This window comes from Euphorbia lathyris, chromosome 2 (genome assembly GCF_963576675.1).
Source record: "Euphorbia lathyris chromosome 2, ddEupLath1.1, whole genome shotgun sequence".
NCBI classification, from domain to species: Eukaryota; Viridiplantae; Streptophyta; class Magnoliopsida; order Malpighiales; family Euphorbiaceae; genus Euphorbia; species Euphorbia lathyris.
In genome coordinates, this window is record NC_088911.1 from 107,421,236 (window position 1) to 107,428,839 (window position 7,604).

General features: G+C 35.7%; 1 protein-coding gene and 1 non-coding gene across 2 annotated transcripts; one reads left to right on the top strand and one right to left on the bottom strand.

The window, feature by feature from the left end:
• The first annotated feature begins 1,587 nt into the window (after positions 1-1,587).
• LOC136221316 (small nucleolar RNA R71) lies at positions 1,588-1,694 on the top strand. The gene has a single exon (XR_010685089.1). It is a non-coding gene; the product is annotated as a small nucleolar RNA R71 (small nucleolar RNA).
• A 2,572-nt stretch (positions 1,695-4,266) lies between these two features.
• LOC136217350 (uncharacterized) lies at positions 4,267-5,331 on the bottom strand. Its single transcript, XM_066003952.1, has 2 exons — positions 5,092-5,331; positions 4,267-4,458 (listed from the first exon to the last, which is right to left on the bottom strand). The coding sequence occupies exons 1-2, from the start codon at positions 5,329-5,331 to the stop codon at positions 4,267-4,269; spliced, it is 432 nt and encodes a 143-aa protein (XP_065860024.1).
• Between the last annotated feature and the right edge of the window lie 2,273 nt (positions 5,332-7,604).

Here is a 7,604-nt window from a genome sequence, read left to right on the forward strand (position 1 = left end):
TTCATACAAGCGAAATCCTCCAGAGGATATTTCATCGCTTGATTCATACCAAACTCAATCTTATCATCTCCTATTTGTAAAACTACTTTCCCTTCCGACACATCAACTAGAGCACGTCCCGTGTTCATGAACGGTCTACCAAAGATTAGCGGACAATTTACATCATAAGCAAAATCTAAAATAACGAAATCGGTAGGAAAAATAAATTTGTCAACTTTAACTAAAACATCTTCAATTATACCGTATGGTCTTTTAATGGTTTGATCCGCTAATTGCAAAACCATATTGGTACGTTTGATGTCTTCTTCTAAGCCTAACTTATTAAAAATAGATAATAGCATCAAGTTAATGCTTTCTCCTAAATCACAAAGACAACTTGGGAATTCTATATCTCCCAATTTACATGGAATCGTAAAACATCCGGGATCTTTGAGTTTTGTGGGCAAATTGCTTGACACAATCAAACTGCAATCTTCAGTAAGTGAAATGAATGAAATTCCTTTCCAACTGATTTTCTTTGAAATTAAATCTTTAAGGAATTTTCCATAGTTGGGAATTTGCGTAATTGCATCCATAAACGTTAAATTAATATGCAAATTCTTAAGTTTGTCTAAAAATGTTAAAAGTTGTTTATCATAGTCCTTGTTGCGGACTTTTGTGTGGAAAAGGTGGTTTTGGTACAAATGTTTTTGTACCAGAGTCAATCGGTGCATCTTTTTGATTTAATGTATCTTCTTTGGGCTTTGGTAAATCAGTTCCAGGTAAAGTAGAATTTCCGGGCATTTCCAGGCCTAAGTAATTTCTCCCTAAACGAAGAGTGATAGCCTTAACATGCTCTTTCGGATTTTCTTCCGTATGGCTGGGAAGACTTCCCTCTTTGCGGGATGGAATTGATTTAGCGAGTTGTTCAATTTGAATCTCCAAATTATGGATGCTAGATGATTGGTTTTTAATAAGCTGATCGAATTTATTTTCGATCCGTTTAAAACCATCGTCGTGATTACTTATTTTTCCGCTCATCACATCAATGAATTTGTCGATTTTAGAAGATAAAGTGCTAATCGAATCTCTTGATTGATTTTGATAATTGGTAGTACGATTTTGATTAGCATTAGCATTATTATTGTCTCTCCAGTTAAAGTTAGGATGATTTCTCCATCCAGGATTATATGTATTGGGATAAGGGTTATTAGTTTGGTTTTGTCCTTGGACAAAGTTTACCTGTTCAATTTCACTCATACCTTCGTAATCCACATCTGTTTGGATTGGTTGACCATTAGGATCACACGGTGCCATAAACCTATCAATTTTGTGCGACAAGGCAGAAAATTGGGCTTGCAACATCGCTACTGGATCAAGATTCACGATACCTTTAACTGATGATGTTGTTGAGGATGATGGTTTCGCTAATGGTACGTGTCCATGTTTCGCGGGCCACATACTGCTGTTGATGCCATTTCCTCCAAAAGTTCTCTTGCTTGGGCAGATGTTTTCTTCATGAATAACCCTCCAGACATAGCATCCAATGAACCTCTAGTTGTAGGATTTAGTTCATTATAAAATGTTTGCATTAAAAGTTCAGCGGGCAATTGGTGGTATGGGCATAAACGTTGAAGTTCTTTAAAACGTTCCCAAGCCTCATAAAGAGTTTCATTATCATTGTGAGAAAAAGATGTTGACTCTTTAATGACTCTTGCGGCTTTTGCTAAAGGGAAGAATTTTGATAAAAATGCTTGGGCTAATTGTTCCCAAGTCTCAATTGATGCGGCTGGCATAGAAGTTAACCATTCTTTGGCTCGATCCTTCAAAGTAAAAGGAAAAAGACGAAGTTTGATTGCTTCTGCAGTTACATCAGTAATTTTAAAAGTGTCACAAATTTCTAAGAAATTTGTCAAATGGGTATTAGGATTTTCGTTAGGTAACCCGTAAAACGTTACATTATTTTGTAACATATTAAGCAACGCAGGCTTAATTTCAAATTGATTTGCATTAATCTGGGGTCTAACTATATTGTTTGTTACACCGGCCATTCCTGGCCTAGCGTAATCCATAAGTGTGGCCATAACTTCTGGCTCGGTAATTCTAGTTTTTATTGGGGTTTTGTTTTTCTTTTTCTTTTCTCTCTTGTTCTTTTTAAGAGTTCTTTCAATTTCTGGGTCAATAGGATCTGGTGACGTGCCCGAACTTCGAGAACTGCGCATGAACTTGAAATTTCGCAAGAACAGAAACTACCTACAAAACAGAATTTGAAAAATAAATAAGTTAGTAATTGAAAATAATTAAAAATATAAAACTTTGAATAAGTATGAATAAACCTAGATTCGTAATAAAACAAGAAAAGTTTAAAATTTTGTCAAAAATTTTGGCGTTTCCCCGGCAACGGCGCCAAAAACTTGTTGAGCGATTTCCGCAAGTGCACGGTATACGCTTGTAGTAATAAAAGATATCGATCCCACAGGAAACGTTTTTTTAACAAAACTTATTTACAATCGGTTAAAATCACTTTAAGGTTTATAATATGGAAAAATCGTTTAATCGGTTTTGGTTTTGAAATTGCTAGAATAAGAATTAGATTAGAATGTGAAGACGTTAGAAAATATCTGATTTTTCTACCAAAAAAAAAAAAAAGAAAATATCTGATTTAAGATTGAATTTGCAAAACAGGAACGTTTTAGTACTTTAGAAAAGCAAATAGGTATATTTGTGTGCATTAAGCAAAGAAACAACTTTAAACTTTGTATGAATTATAAAGATGAAATAAATGACGGAACCTCTAATTAATTGGCTTTGAACGCGACAAAACCCTTATCCGGGATAATTGCCCTTAACCAAATTAAAACTCTATCGAGATAATAATTTGCCTAAGTGTTTAACAAAGTTTCCTTGTAAAGATTTGAATTAAATACGTTTTAATGAAAACACCAGCATCAATCCACTTCGGCTCATTTACCAAAGTGTTGCATAAAAATCTATCGAATAGAACGGACTTTATTAGATGAAATATAAATTGATACAAGTTTACAGAGAACATGGAGCATTGAATTCTTTGACGGTGTGCAAGTGAACGGGCTGTCAATCCTTTTCTTGGGTTTCGTTAGAGTTTGTCATGCTCAGGGGCGAATCCTCTACTCAATCTTCTCGCTGAATCTTCGTAATAGAGACTGGGTCGGTCTACTACCAAAATGAAAACTAAACTGGAACAATGTCTAAACGCTACTGAATTTGTTATTATTTTGTAAACAATGTGTGTACATCATATTGCTTTTGGACAGAATCTAAATCTAACTTCTGAATCACTTGATTCGGAACTTCTGCATAAATTCTACACTAATCTCTTTCTTCTACACATATCACATTATATTTTCAACTTTCCATCAACTCTTTATTTATAGATGTTGAAGAGTCTTGTTGAAGTGTCGTGTCCGTTGTGAAGGATCGTGTCCGCTGCGAAAGGACGTCTTTATCCACCCGAACGATCGTATTCCGTCGAAAACGAAAGTGTGTAACATGCTTCTAAAATCTCCTGCTCGTATCGAGAATTATCAAATTCACTACAGAGAATGGGGGAGCATCAATTGTACTTCAGACGAAGGGGAAAAGTGACTGGCGACGCGTGTCGCGACCGTGAAAAGGGGAAGCCGCGGTCGCGGCACGGAGCATTTTTCGTTTTTCAGCCCTCGTTCGTGTCCTCGACTTGGCATTATTAGTTTTCGTCGTCTTCGACTCCTTTTGTAGGCATTTTCTTCTATTTTTGAGCTCTTTTTACTCCTATTTGGATTTACCAAATATTTATGTACCTTGCATGAAAGAAACATATTCGAAAGTAAAAGTATTCTAAATAGATATAAATAGCATAAATTCGTAGCAATATTGATGTAATTACTAATGATATATTAGATATATTTTGGGCTTAACAGTCTTTATATTTATTATTTTAGAAATTAATCCCCTCTTATTATCTAATTACCACACAAAAAACTTCAAAATAAAAAATAAAAATCAATTACATTATCTTCATTTCTCTTTAACTTTTTATTTTTTTCTTCTTTATTTCTCTATCTCTCCACTTTATTAATTTCTCTCTAAAAATCATTGAGTTTCATTCACTTTCACTCCATTTAGATATATTTCAAGTATCTTATTTTAAAACTGAGAACCATTTGTAATGAGGATGAGTTTATTGTTAGCCAAATAACAACAATAACAGTTTTAACTAACAACTCTTAATACACCATTTTAACATTATAATCATATATTGATTCAAATTCAACCACTCATCTGCTTCCTCAATTCCTTACAGAACTTCTCTATAAATTCATCAGCTTTCTTATCCACAACACCATTATCACCCTCATCTCTTAACGGAAACGACGAGTCTGTTATCCTCAACTGCCTCACCATCGGACTCCGTCCAAACCCCGGTAACATCATAGGCATCGGCGATGCCTCCACTATCATCTAATTACTATTAATCTAAAGCATATCCAAAGCCATCTTCACAGCATTAACAGTGCTTGCATCGTCGTCAAGTGTCGGCGGTGCCTGAAAACCACATGAGAAGAAATTGGTGTTGTGGTTAAAGTTGTGGTGGCGGTTCTTCTTTCCAGCACCGCCGTGACGCGAGCAGAGGCGGATCTAGCCTAGCGCCCGGGGGCCGAAGCCCTCCGGCCATCGGCTCCGCCCTTGAGTACCGTTAGTTTTGTTCCGTATAGCCCCCCAAATATTATAATATATTTAACATATGTTGTATTATTTGAAAAGTTTAAACTAGTTGAGTTAGTTAAGAGTAGCTCATTTTTTGTTTTATATGAAGTTATTTTTATTATATCTCTTTTTTTTAAGAATTTATTATCTTTTTTTCTATAAAACAAATCAATTTTCTATAAAAAAAATAATTTCTTACTTTTGAGATTCAATCAACTTAATTTCTAAATTAAATTTTATGAAAGTTATAAAAAAAGTATAGCTAAAAAAAAGTGTGAAAATGTTACAATTTTTAGCTAACATACAAAAACCATAAAGTTTAAGTGTGCTAGAAGAAGGTTAAAAAAATTTGTCCAGCCTGACTTCGAAAAATTAGCCCCCCCGGACGTCGATTCCTGGATCCGCCGCTGGCGGCAAGAAGGATGCGAGATTGTCGTGGTGGTGGTAGAACTGGAACATGAGGTTCCGAATTGATTTGGCTTTGGTGGCGATTTTGTTGTCGCGTTTAAGCATCAAGTTGAGATCGAGGATGAGTTTACGCTTTGAGATCCGTTTTCTTAACATGAAGAAGATGACTGGTACGGTTTCCCATATCCTTTTACCTACAACTGGTAGATTTTGTTCCATTTTTAAACTGATTCTTATATATTTCGAGAGATTCTTTATGTTAAACCAACAGCTAGATACATTGAAAATCCCCAAAATCGAAATCCAACAACATAGAACTTGATTCTGCAGTAAATTTAATTCCTCTTTCCGTGAAATCGAGATTTTCAAAGTAAAGAGCAGAAATGCTTTTATCCGGCTTTGTAATCTACCTTCATTATAATGGTTCTCAACTTTAAAATGAGATATTTAAAGTGATTTTAGAGAGAAGTTAACAAAGAGGGGAGAGAAAGAAGAGAAAAAATTAAAGAGAAATGGAAAATATGATCTAATTGATTTTTATTTTTTATTTTCGGATTTTTTTATAATAATGAGATAATAAGGGGATTAATTTATAAAATAAATAAATATAAGGATCAAATTAACTCTTTTCCCTTTAACTTTTAACACCGTTAGTCAATTTGGTATGTGTTTGCTAATAGAATGAATCTCAATGTACCATTTTAGAAACTCTTAAACCACATGTGTGTTGTTCGAAAACAGGTGTAACCATAAAGTTTATTTTTTTGTATTTTTCCCTTTAATTAATTTTAGATGATATTATTTAAAATCACAAACATAAAGTTATCTTCATCAACTTGATGTTTTATTCATAAAGTTGCCAAAAGTCAATTTTAATTCAAATAAATCCAAATTTTAGGCAAACATTGGTTTGAAATTGGTTTCTTACGATAAGAAATTACCCACGCTATAGGTCCTCTAAGTTTGGTTTCCGTTCAAGACGAGTTTACTGTAATTGATCTGATTCTCCAGGGGTTTGTGAACAAAATTTGTCTAGTTTATGGTAGCAGCTCAGGTCGTTCTCGTCTTAGGCTTTGGAATGATTTACTTGTTATGTGTTTGAACCAGCCTGATTGATGGGTAGTCGTGGGGGATTTTAACTCACTCATGGGGCTCGTGAAACAGGGAAAGGCCTCCCATAATGGGCCATTGTGATTTCCGTTTTTTTTATTGAAAATGAAGACTTCTTTATATTGAAACCTCTAGTGATAGATTTACTTGGTCTAACGAAAGATGCGACGCGGACAAACAATTGATTTGAAAGGGCCTTAATCTCAACTTTTATAATGGATTTTTGGAATGAAATTTGCAACCACAATTTGCCTCGTCATCAATAAGATCATAACCCAATTTTCCTATACTGCCGAGAGGGGGATGGGAAAGTCAGAAACAAAGAGTGTGAATCAAACAAATTAGCACAAATGTTATGGTTACCGATCCGTTGATGAAAGGATTATCCCCTAAGGTATTTAGTGAACACGTTGAAAGAATGGAGATTATTGGATATCATGCTACTAGTCCAGATTATTATGGATGTGTATTTGGTTACTCCATTTTTTGCTTCTGTTTGCCTCTTCACAAATGGGCCCTAGGGATCATGAGGTTAGGCGTCCTAATCCCGTTATTATTCACAATGTCGATAGTGATAGTGATGGGGATGCATTTGATATTTGAGCCTAATAGAATTGCTAGAAATACGGGTATTAATAATGATGTTGGTATGATTGGCCATGAGCATATGAATTATGTTGGGGGAAACCCGTATGTGGAGGATGTGAATCCTAGAGGCGGATATGGAGGTAATTAGGATAGAGATGATGCCTTTAAGTTGAATATTGACTTGCCTTCGTCTGGGGCTGAGCTTGATATTGAGGGGTTTCTTGATTGGTTATTGGAGGTTGAGAGGTTCTTTAATATGCGAGAATACCAGATGAGAGGGAGGTTCAGTTATTGGGGGTTGAGACGTTCTTCAAGATTGAGACCTTTGACTTGTGAAGCCATGTGGTGGAACCTAGACAGGAAGTTTCTGAGGGGTCCATCGGTCGCTGTTTGAGGCTGTTGAGGTCGGAACTGATCTTACTGACCTTCACCGTGGCTGTAAATCTCGAGAGGAAAAGGTCCTTTAGGAGATCCAAATAATCGGTCGACTCTGGTGTCAGGCCTCGATACCATTCCCGTGCAATTCCGGATAATATTGTCAGGAAGACCTTGCACAATATGTCATCGTCCTTTGAGTATAGGTTGATAGTGCTCATAAAGGAGGCGATATGATCGTTAGGGTCCTCGGTTCCTAAACAAAATGCCAATGGGGGGCATTCTAGTCTCGAGGAAAGCGAGTTTAAATGATCTAGTGGACAGAAGGGTCTTGTTAGAGGTTACATTTCCCTCCATTAATCCACTAAGAGCTCGTTTGTTGAGGAAGCATTGAATTTTGGGTTCCAATAGGTCTTCAA

Coding starts and splice junctions, on each gene's coding strand:
- LOC136217350 (XM_066003952.1), bottom strand. CDS start 5,331: ATGGAACAAAATCTACCAGTTGTAGGTAAAAGGATATGGGAAACCGTA. Junction 4,459..5,091: donor CGGCGGATCCAGGAATCGAC/GTCCGGGGGGGC, acceptor AATAGTAATTAG/ATGATAGTGGAGGCATCGCC.